The following is a 12,162-nucleotide window of genomic DNA, read 5'->3' as shown; positions in this document are numbered from 1 at the left end:
GTCAGCTTAGGGAAAAGCTTTGCTTTTAAATGTAAAATTTAATCACATGAATGCTTAAGTTGGACTGATGAATAGTAGACAGCTCTCTGAGCAACAGGAGGAAGTGATATTTCCCCAGAAGAATTATCAGACTTGAAGAATTTATTAGATTGTTGAAAACATTATTCTGTATATTAACAGGAATTTTTTTTCTTTTGTGAAGGATGGCAAAACTGAAAAAGCAGATACCTCTACCTCTTCTGGGAAAGCATCAATGAAATCAGTACTTGAAAACCTTGGAGAACTATGGGATCAAGAGCAGTATGACACTGAATACAGTCTTGAAAACTTTATGCATTCATTAAAGTAACCACCACATATTTGTAATACAACTGCTGCTAGTTCACATATTTTTCTGCTGATATTCAGCAAACTTCAAAGCATATAGAGTGAACCTTTAGCTTAATGTGTAAATAGACTTACTGAAAGAAGAATCTTCAAAAGACTGGCATGAAGTAGTGTCAGCTCTTTCACTGGGAAGTTATTCTGTCTTAAACGTTTGCACTGTATAAAAACTTTAAATGTAAACATTGTGAGGTGGTTCAAATTTTACTTGTTCTGAACAGCTGCAAATTCTTACTTGGTAGAAGAATTAAAACATAGCAGGTTTTACATCTGTTAACAAGTGTGACTTGTGTTTGCAGTTAAGTCCACCATTCTTTCTTTCTGTATCTATAATAGTTTTGTACAGTTGTTTCAGTGAGTACTTCAGGTTGTTCAGTGTACATTTTTCTTTTAAACACAACTTACTTTTATGGTATATTTAAAAAGCAATTTTCAACTTAAGCTTTCATTCAGATCATTTCAGGAGTTACATCACCAGAGGCAAAGCCTAGAAGCCTTGAAAGTATTGAAGAATGGAATGGCACTAGGCCTGTGCACCCACCTTTGTATATTGGCTATATATATATATATATCATGCTCTTCAGTCTTTTGACACCATCTTGTGAGAACAGCTGACTTGAACTTTTTAATGTAATGAGCTCTATTAAATACAGGTAATGGCCTATTTGAGGCCATGTTTGCATCCTGTTAGCAGGGGTGTACTTTTTTAATTTATCTATAAGGCTAGAATATAGCCACTTTGAGAGATGCATGTATTCCATATGTTTCAATCCTATATATTTTTTGTAACTAAAAGAAGAAATTAAATATACAGACAGACATTTTCCAGAAGTAGATTTTACACTGTCTAGGATTCTAAAATCCATGCTAAAAGTGACTGTGTACTAAACCAATGCATGATTTAAAGCTTCTTAAAGGAATAGGGAGGACTTTTTTCTTTAGGAGAAAATATACATAGAAGTACCTACATTCAGTTTGAGGTAATTGAATAGTTAAAGTTGTGTAACAAAGATAGTAAAAGACTTTAATAGCAGTGAATGAGAAAAATATGGCTGTATGTTATGCAGCTTTTTATAAAAAAGGGAGGCAGTATAAAAGTGTGTTTCTAGATGTGCATATGTACCAGTATATGCACTTTTTTATAAATATTAAGTTATAGATAACTTACAGCAGTTGTCTGAATACATAGAATATATGTATAAATATAAAACCTAAGGTTTATAGCTTGCTGTGTGCTTAAGCATCAGAGCTTAAAAACCACCAGAGACCTCAACTATTGTAAAATAAGATTGTTTTAAAACTATATAAATCAAGACAGTTCTATAGGATTGGAGAAGAATTAATGTCACATTTCAGTAGTTATGAACTGCCAGATTGTAACTAAATTAGCATTCCATGAAAATAAAACAAACTGGGAATATATAAGTTGCATGTTGGGTTTGTCCATGTTTAGTTTTGTTTCTCTAGGGAAGATTTATCTGGCTGTATGAAAAACCTAATGCTTTTGGAAATTACAGCTGGATGATGAGTGTTATATTGGTTAATTTCTACCTTCAGACCATTTCTGTTGTGCTTTCAGCTGATGATCCAAGCAGGGGAGACAAGATGGGTCTTGGTGGTGTTTGCAGAGAAGTTGCAGTGCTGGAATAATGCATACTTGAAGATAACTTGGTGCAGTAATTTGGTGATAGTGCCTAGAAATAACAAGATATTTGAATAAAGAAACATCTTTAGTGGTAAAAATTGCATATGTTTTTCTTCAAGAGTTCTATTAGGTGCAGTGATAAGAAACTTTGGGTTCTGTTGGGAAAGAAATAGCCTAGGACTTTTTAAAGCCATTTATTTATCACATTGTGGTTGCTATGCAACCATAATAATTTTAGTGATGGCTCTCTTGGATATCACATCAACAAGACTCCTGCACCTGAAAAACAGGGGAAGGCAGAACCTAGAATAATTATCTCAAGAATATTATATGTACTGGCTGATGTTAAGTGTTCTGTGAATTAATGCTTTGAAATGTAGCCCAAGAGGAACGCTGCACCAACTATATAAAAAAATTGAATTTTGTTACCTTAATATTTAACAAAAAGCTGTTGTGTGCTTTGCAAACTAGCAGAGCATTTGGCAAGATCTGGCTTGTTTGTGCAGTGTCCTCAGTGCACAAACTGGATTCACTTACAGTGAAACTCCAGCAAGAAATAGCTCTTAGAATGCTTCCAACTGTATTTGATCTCTTTAATGGGTATTCAGCTGGACCAGATCAGGGTCTGGGCTGGAATAGGAAAGTTTATTTATTTCTAGGCTGAAATGAAACCTTCAAATAAGTCAGATTCTCAGCACCAGCCATTTTGCTCCCCAACTCTGCCCCTAGTACAGGTTGTTCCTTGCTAATGAGGATACAGCCTAAGCCTTGACTGACTGCAGGTGGAGTCACTGGAGGCCCAAAGAAACCTGAACTGAGTAGAACCATGCACAGGCTCAGAATGCTTTGGGTTGGAAGCAACCCTAAAGATCATCCAGTTCCAAAGCCCTTCCATGGGCAGGGACACCTTCCACTACACCAGATTGCTCCAAGAACTGTTCAACCTGTCCCTGAGCACTTCCAGGGATGGGGCATCCATAACTTCTCTGGGCAGCCTTCTCCACTGCCTCATACTCAAGGTTTGATGCATTGTGTGTAATTTGCACTGACCTAAACTAGTCTCTCTCATCGTTTAATAGCATCAAAAAACCACTAATAGTCACCAAAGCCAGACCTCCAAACTAATGTAGTTCCTGATTCAGAGCTTGCTAATCTGTGAAAACTACATACCTCTGACTGGTGGCCACATTCTGGGCTGGAAAGAATGACTTTCAAACAAGTGTACACATAATGCTGCTTTTCAGCCAATCCTAAGGACTGCTTGAAATACTACTTAAAACTAAATGGAGAACTACCTTCTGCAAACAGGTCTGCATAAACACACCTGCCCTTCTGCTGTGTCTGTTGTACTTAGTTAAACTAAGAATTCAATCTAACAAGTCTGTCTTTTTCCATGCATGTTATATTTGGAATTCACTTAGGCAGGAAGCTGCTTGCTTTCTGCAAATTTACTTGTAACTATTGCAGGTTTCTAGGTTGTTTTTTTATCCTTCTCCCTGATGCTTTTATAAGGTTTTTTTTTCCTTAGTGAAAGTGAAATTACACTGAATATCCAAGGTATGCATAGTGATTTAGTTCAACTGAAATTAGTTCAAGTTGAGTCTTTTGCTTTAGCCCATTATCTTTACAAATCTTATATTTTACCTTAAGATTACCAGATTTAAAGAGAAATGCTTGCATTTGCTATTAGTGGTATCCCCAACTTTCTGCAGGTTGTAAGGCCAAGAGCACATGTTTCTAATTAAGCCTTAATTCAAGCAGTAGTAGGGCAGCTTTTGGCCATATTAGAAACTGTGGAAAACTTCTAAGATGAAAACACATTCACATACCAAAGCTTTTATTACCTTGCTTACAAATGGTAAATAATGAAGTGTTAAATCTAGCTTGGTGTGCAGTGTCAATAGAGCTCTGGCATAGGGCAAGCTTTAAAGTTCTTAAGCATCACAGCAGCAACTGACTTGCGCTAAGTTGCTTTGTAATCAAAAGCTTGGAAGATGGAGTTCTTTCTTTAAACCAGGCAGAGAGATGCTTTAGAGTAAACATTATTTTTCAAATCACATTTAGGTGAATTACTCTCAAGGAAAGTTCTCTGAATATAAGGATTTTTATAGAGATGATAATCCATCTAAATTCTTTCAGTGGTCTATTAAAAGACATGACATTTGAATTTGTGTCAGAAACGCTTTCAGTTGGCTCCTTATCTTCTAGTAGCTTCACTAGTTCTTCAGTATTCTCTTCTACAGCAGGTTTGAAGTATCTGTTCAGATACATTGTTTTTAAGGCCAACTCCCTGTTCAGGAATCAGGATTTAATTGATTCTGGCAGCCAGACCAGACTCAGGTATTGTGCCCAGCAAGGGAAAGCTTCCTTTGGTGTGAAACTAACAGCACCACCCTCTCCAGTACAGGAATGCCACTCCCCTCCTGGGAGGACCAGATAGCAGCAGGGTAACAGAGCTCTAAGTTCACACTGACAATCCTGTGATCTTGGATGTCACTGAAAAGGAGATGCTCTTCATCTGTGTGTGTGCACAGGCAGAGCTCTGCTGGTTGGAGCAAGCATGGTGCTCATAATGCCAAGTCATCTCCATTCATAAACCTTATGCAATAACAACAAAACCTTAATTTTCTTCAATTGCTAACAGGTGCCTTAAATTTAGCATAAAGAGTAGAAGATCCAAGCTCCTCTGTATCTTTTTTTCTTGGGCAACAGCTAAATACACAATGCTGAATACACTGTGCATATGCTGCAGTAGATAGGCAAGAAGACAAGAGAGAAAGTTGTCCTTTGCCAAGGTTAAGACATTTTTATTAACTTGTTGTAGACACTAGGATCCAAACTTGCAACTTGCTGGTGGGTAGATCTCGAGTTGTACCCACCAGCCTTCCATCTGCACAAACCAGCACATGAGGGTTTAGGAAATTTGTTAGGCTATTCTTCCTTAAGGCTGTCAAACCTTTAAAAAGTCATGTGTTCAAGACTTGTTCTGCTTTCTTAGCTCAGTCATGTGGGTAGCTAACTTGGAATTGGGTGTTTGACAATTTACAAAGTAATAAACAATCACAAACTCTTTCAGATAATGACCTTCAGTATTTTCTTTTAAAGTAAAATTCAGACCAGGATTTGCTAAGTTGTAAAAGGTATTCCACATACTAAAGGAAAACATTTACTGCTCATTTTCCCTTTTCAGATGAGGCAAGGAAGTTGATCCAGAGAGCAGAAACTTCAAACCCATAAATTCAGCCTCAGGTGCAAAAGCTGCAGGAAGGGGGAGAAAGGAAGGATACACTGCATCCTGCCAAATGGCTGTTCCGGGGATGCAGCAAAGTGAACTTCTCTGCAGTCCAGTGAGAGGCTCAGAAATAGCTGAGCTATCAGAACATGCTGGCCATGTCTCCAATGCACTCTGGTTCCAGGGGCCTTTGCAGGACTGTGTGTGCTGCCCATGCCAAGGCTGTGCCTGCCAGAGTTTTCCCATATGGCAGGGTAATTACATTTCACAGTTTATGCAGGCTGGGTGCTTAGATACTCCATTGAGAAAAGGGAATAGTGCTCCGTGTAGCGGCCCAGGCATTTCATGTGGTCAACTTGTGTGCTTTTTGCTGCTGTTTCAATGTTAGCTCTCTCTGAGTAAATACTGTGCTCTCCAGATACACATTTCTGTATTCTGACCCTGTTTCTCATGACTCATACTGCACTTACAGGGATTTAATTATCAATCACAGCCCAGCATCTGAGAAATAAAGCCTTCAAGTAGAAATCTGTAATGGTAAGCCAAGGGAAGAGCTAACGCAGATGTTAAAATCTGCTTTTGCAACAACAGAGCTTGAAAAAAGTCAGTTGAATTTGTCATGATCTCTGCTGTAGCCAGAGAGGGAAGACATTAAAAATGCATCAACTCCGAGAAAATTATGCTTTCCAATTCCTGCCTTTCTTCTGAATCAGAGCTGCCTCACCTAACAGCAAAACTGACCTTTAACTTTGCATTACCAAAACAAGTGTGTGCCTTTAGGAAAATACTGCACTGTATTCTGATCTATTTCTCCATGCTGCCCTTGCCTCCACACAGTCCAGATTATAAAACTTCTGGGACACTTGTAACTGTTCATTCTTGGCCTCTATTTTGCAATTATTATCACTCACAAAGCACAACAATCAAACTTGTCAACTAAACTTTAGGTACTCGGGTGCTATTTCATGTTCATTTGGACTCATTTGGATTCATATAAACACAGGCAAAGTTCACTTCTTGAGCATAAAGTCAAAATGTAGCCCATGCTCATATTCAAGAGAATGTGTTTTCAAGAGATGGCAGAGGAAGGAATCATGCAAAATAAGAAAACCCACGGTAAGTGCCAGCCCACCAGTGTCTGTCTTCATTTATGACTAATTTAAAGTTCACCCACTTAGGCATCATATCAGTTAAATCATCAGTTCATTTGCAAGCTGGAAAGGACAACATGGTAAAATTCAAAGTTGGTACTTCTGCTGTCTTTGCTGCCCTGGTGAGAGCTGCAAGATGTGATCAGCATTTCAGGCTTCTCACAGCCGACACAGTCAGCAGTAGTTAATTATTGTTTATAAAATGCAGAACTCTGTGTTCTCACAGTTAGAAGTTGCATCACTCTTTGGCTGTGCCTATTATTTATCAGCTGAAGAGCAAGGCAGCAAACAAAGCAAGGAGAGTGAAAAAACACCAAAACCCATGACAATTTACATGGGCTGTGTAGGGGCAGGAAAAGTAAAGGAGGAGGAAGGGACATGGGATGCACTTGCCATCAGCCTATTTTCCCTGGCTCTGTTTGGTTTATTTCTCTCAGTTTCCCACTGTGCAGTATTTTTGCCTCCAATTCAGATGTGGTCACAGCTGGCAAAGCCACCAAAGTACCGCTGTGGAAGAGATTAGAATGCCTTACCACTGGGATCCTGGTGTGTGCTGCCTCATCCCCTTCCCACTTAAGCAGGAAAAGTAGCTCCAACCACCACCACAGGAGCCTGCTGTGCCACCCCAAAGGAGAAAACAAACCAGCCAGATTGAAAGTTCTGATAAGTTTAAGTGGCAGATGGCTACAAACACCCCACAGCTTCTTGCGCCTGCACAGAAACCCAGAGAGAAACAACAACCCTTCCACACGAGCTGAGGCCCAACACAGGCCATGAGGATGTGGCAGCCAGCGCCGCCTTCACGGAGTCATGAAACCACAGAATATCCCCGACTGAAAGGGACCCACAAGGCTCAGCGAGTCCAACTCCTGGCCCTGCCCAGGACTGCCCTAAGAGCCACACTGTGCTCCTGAAGGCACTGTCCAAAGAGCTGCTGAACTCTGTCAGGGCTGGTGCTGTGACCACTTCCCTGGAGAGCCTGTTCCAGTGCCCAGCCACCCTCTGGGAAGAACCTTGTCCTAACACCCAACCTAACCCTTCCCTGCCTTCATGCCCTCACTATCCCTCACTCTCCAAATGGCATAACAGAAGAAAGGGCCTCAGAACCACCACTCTGCTCCTCGGGCTCCTGCCATGGCCCTCACGGGGGAAGGGATGGAGGGACGGCTCCTCAGCGCCCGTGGGGCCGCGATGGCCGCGGGGCTGGCACAGTGTGGGATCCCCGCAGCGCCCTCCGCCCTCAGGGCTCCCACTGATGGCGGCTGCCCAGTGCAAGCCGGCCTCAAACTCCCCGTCTTCCCATTTCAGCCCGCTCCGGGTTTGCCATTGTGAGCCCCAGAAAAGAATCCTCTTCCCGTTCCCGGGTTTGCCATTGTGAGCCCCAGAAACCAGCCCTCTCCCCGGACCCCGGGGCAAGGCTGGGGCCGTGCAGGGCCCGGCAAGGCGGGGCCCGGCGAGGCCTTTGCGCTGTTGGGGCGTTCAGAGCAGCAGAACCGACGGCCTCAGCTGCGGCTTCGTGGATTCCTGCCAGGTGAGGATCATCCCGGGTTTGGGCAGAGTTGGACACCTTGTGGGCTTTTCTAGTTATCCACCCGAGGTCTCTGAAGGCAAGGAGGGCCCCTCTCCGTTTCGTTAGTCTGCTGCTGATCTGTCACAAAGTAAGAGATGTATTCAAGGCACTAAATGGCTTTTGCAATTATTAGATGCCTTTATCAGCTTTGCTTTGGCACTTAATCAGCCGCAAAAGCTATTTATTGCCTCATAAACTCCTCTGCAGCAAACATTATCCTTTAATTAATCCCTGAAAATTACAAAGGCTGATGAGGTAACCCCATTTTCACACCACCCAGTCAAGATGAGGAGGATTTGTTGCTGTTTTCCCCTTTCATTTTGTTTTTAGGCATTTGTCAGCTGTCTCAGTCGGAGGGCTTGTCAGGACAGGTAGTAGCAATTAAGCAGCATGTCCCAGGTAACAAATACCAGCCAAATCACTGAGCTGTGAGGATTATTCACAGCCGAGAAAGTTAGGAGATGAGTAAAAGTTAAACCTTAATTTAGGTCACATTAAAATAGGAAAGGCAATCTGAATGGCATGTTGCTGCAGAGTTAAAGGATGTTACAGACTCATTAAAAGATTGGACCAGTTGCTAATTAGGATTTTTTGAAGGTAAGGATACAATGGCAGAAGTAGATCTCTTGCATACTGAGAGACTTCAGATGCATTCTTGTTTTATATATCATTAACTTTTGTATATCAGCACTCAGAGGAATTCAAAATAATTGAAAAGCATCAAGATCTGTTTCTGCAACAACTCAATACCTTAAAATTTTCACTAGAATAGTGGTTTTTAATCTGGATACAAGTTTTCTTTACAACACAGACATAAAATTCTGCTATTTCCACATACCCCAACCCATGCCCCTGCCAGATTCAGACATTAGTTTTAAAGTAAAGCAGTTCACAAAATAACAAAAATGTTAGGCATCACTATTTCAAATTTAACTGATCTTATGAGAACTAGAATTATAGCTAGAAATTCAATGCTTTTGTGTAAATGTGCCCATTCTACTTTACAGGGGGGTGAGAGGAGCAAGAAACATTCCCATAAATATTTGGGAGTTGGCAGTTCTGAGTCCTATCTCATCGCTTGCCATGGATGACTGGTAATTGTTGGGGAATTATCACTGGCTGCTTGGAAACCTGATGACAAGAGAGAAGGTGTTTCATCCAGGTCAGTTGCTGAGTTGCAAAAAGGTGATGGGACCATGTAATCAGCCTGTTCTCTGCAGATGTGCAGAAAATGTTTCATAAACTGTAAATTGTATTTTAGGAAGTACCTAGTGATGCAGGTATTTAAGGTAGAATAAATGTGGTAGGAGACTTAAAGTATAGGAAGAAAGGTTGCTCTAAAAATTATTGCAACAGGTTTCCCCATCAGCATTTAAAGCTTCCAAAGCAAATTCTGAAAGGGGGAAAAAAATATCTTGTGTTTGAGAAATAGGCAAAGAGAAAACTGGGAAAAGAGAAACTATGTCTCTTAAAGCTCTTTATTTTTCCTCATCATTGAAAGAAAAAACACAACCCAAACCCACAAAAACCTCAACCTTGTTCTAATCCTAGCTCACAGCTGCTAGGGAATTTACATCTCCTGTGGCAGGTGTTAATCATGGTGAGGCTAAAGAGCAGTTCCACTTCAGTGAGCCTTTCTGTGTGTTAGTAGGTGGTAGCATAGTCAGGACTCAAATTATAAGAGATTATGTTTTCAGAGATGTGTTGAAAACCCCAACCCAGCAATTATGTTTTCCAAAGTGTCCATTTGTTACTGCTGGAGACATCCTGCATTGCCGAGTGGTGCGTTCTTGCCGCCTGAGTTTCTGAAACACAAGCAGGGGGGGAAAGGATTAAGGAGGTGAATACTGTTAAAGCAAAACTTTGGAAGCTAGAAAGTCTGAGGCTTTACATCCTGGGAGGAGATGTGTTGAGGTGCAGCTGGTGCAGTTTTTTTCAGCATTAGATGGTCCAGCAGCCATCTTGCTGTCCTGCAGGGGGGTGGAGGGCAGGGCTCTGCAGCAGTGCAGTCACCTACTCTAGCCCCAGGGACAGTCACACAGGCAGAGGGACACACCCCAGGGTGCAGGAACACCTCAGTACCTGGAGTCCACAGCTTCTTGAAATTCAAGGAACCACAGTAAAAAACTTGAGTTCACTGGGAGTTACAGTGGGTTAGTTAGTTAGTTCTAATCTGAGGTACTTCTGAATTAACTGTGGTAGTGAGAACACATGCTCAGGAGCAGTGACATTCAGGACTGCCCGGTCTGTATCTTGCCCTTTGGCTAAAGGTGAGGCCAAAGGTCCAGACCTGTGAGTAACCTCACCTGAGGAAATGCCAGCAGAGGTCCCTCACTGTGACAGGTTTGGTATTTCTATGCATTTAGTTGCAGCTTTCTCATGTGCCTGTAACTTCCTTTCTGAGCAGTTTGGTATTTTTGTCATGTCTAAACCAAAGGATTTGGATTCAGGAATAATGTTCCTCATCCTGGTTGCATAACAGAGCACAAATACCAGCTGCTGTCCTTTTCTTTTAGAGCACAGCTGGAGCACCAGGGGGAAATGGCAGTCCCAGTCATATTTCCATTTTTATGGACAAGAGTGATTGTTCAGTGATGTTGGTGTAAAGGCCTGCAACATGCTAGGATATGAGTGGATTTGTGTGGGATTCCTTTTACCCTGAAACTTTTCCACAATCTGAAGTATCATGGGGAGTATGGAATGTCAATGTGTAAGGACATCGGGCTGCTCACTCTCGTCTGGGTTTTATGTGCTTCCCTATGGAAGAGAGGGAGAGTGGTTGTGTCTCTGCATCACAGAGAGACTGTATCACAAAAGAAACTGTGGCTGTGTCTCTGCATCACAGACTGTTCATTTTACACATGTTAAAGCAAAACTTCCTTTGGCTAAAATGCAAAAAAAGTCCTGGTAATGTAATTGCTGCTTACCTACAGCTACTTGAAAAACATTCTCCTGACTCTTCAGGGGATACAGAAAAAAAACAGAGAAGGGATTTTGTTTTCCCCAGATTACATCACATCACACAATTTTCTATTAATCTTCTTTTCAGTGTAAAGAATATCCCTGTTGTTTCAAAAAGATGACAGTATGCTGCTCAGTGGGCCAAAGGAATGATAGTGCACTCTTAGAGCATGAGGAAATCAGCCTTGTTAGCTCTTCTTCCAAGAATAAAGCTGAGCAAAAAGGTTAACACAGGGTTAAATCCTTTAGAGTAATTAATCAAATATGTTAATGGGAGCACCACTTTGTTATAACTTCTAAAAAAGAGAGGTTAGATCAGAACAACTTGAAATTAGAAACAATCTCAGCATTCTGACTCTAGGACTTGGCAAGATATTGAGACAGAGCTGCCTGAAGAGTCCCTTGCATCGCTGAGCCCAGCCTTGCCCCAGCAGGAAATCCACAGGAGGAAGCTGCAGGTGAAGTTTCTGTGAGTGTCCTGGGTGGGGGGCATTGTCTCCTGCAGCTCCAGCAGCAGTGAGGTGCAAGAGGCACACAAAGGCAGAGCTGTTATTCATGCTTTATTTGGTACAAACAATACATTTTAACCTGCCTAATAGAAACTGAGCCAGACTGTGTCAGAGCTGTTGTCAACTTGTCCTCCTGAGTTGTTCTAATGTCCGAGCAAACCTTTTCTTCCAGTTTCTGCCCATCTGATTTGCAATCCAAAGGGGTTTGTAGAGTTAACCTAAGTGCATTGAATAGGTTTTGACTAGCTCAGTCTCAGTTGGAAATGTGTATGTAATGGGATATTGCTGAGAAACAGCTTCTTGTATTGTGCTTTTCTGTGTACAAGTTTTGTTTGAATACTGCCAGTCCTTATTGAACATCACAGCCGTGTCTTTGAAATGTTGACCTAATAAAATCCTGTGCTGGGGATAGAGAGCCAGTGAAATGTTCATAACCTCTCTACCCAACACAGTCCTTTCAAAGAGGGATCAGACTTTCAACTTCAGTTCTTTACACAGTGAGAAAGAACCAGCAATTAAAGCTCCTTATATCCTTGTAGTTGTTAGTAGTATAGAAATTAAATTATACCAATATATGTTCTTTACAATGGAGATGGAAGCAGAAAAAGATCATCACATTAATTAGTTTTTTCTTTTGGGAAAAGGACTGGCTTTATTGAGTATTACAACTGACACCAGTGCATTCCTGACTGGCTGTAAGATCTCAGACA

General features: G+C 41.4%; 1 protein-coding gene across 2 annotated transcripts in view; it reads left to right on the top strand.

The window, feature by feature from the left end:
* The window catches only part of BTAF1 (B-TFIID TATA-box binding protein associated factor 1), a 42,213-nt gene extending 40,140 nt beyond the window's left edge, over positions 1-2,073 (top strand). For both annotated transcript variants that reach the window (XM_058810915.1, XM_058810914.1), the window contains one exon: positions 203-2,073. In XM_058810915.1, coding sequence (XP_058666898.1) covers positions 203-349 — 147 coding nt within the window. In that variant the 3' untranslated portion in view covers positions 350-2,073. The remainder of the gene's footprint in view (positions 1-202) is intronic.
* Positions 2,074-12,162: the final 10,089 nt, after the last annotated feature.

This window comes from Ammospiza caudacuta, chromosome 9 (assembly GCF_027887145.1).
Source record: "Ammospiza caudacuta isolate bAmmCau1 chromosome 9, bAmmCau1.pri, whole genome shotgun sequence".
Taxonomy (NCBI): domain Eukaryota; kingdom Metazoa; phylum Chordata; class Aves; order Passeriformes; family Passerellidae; genus Ammospiza; species Ammospiza caudacuta.
The sequence above is the reverse complement of the archived record's forward strand: the minus strand, read 5'-3'. Positions and strand labels throughout refer to the sequence as shown.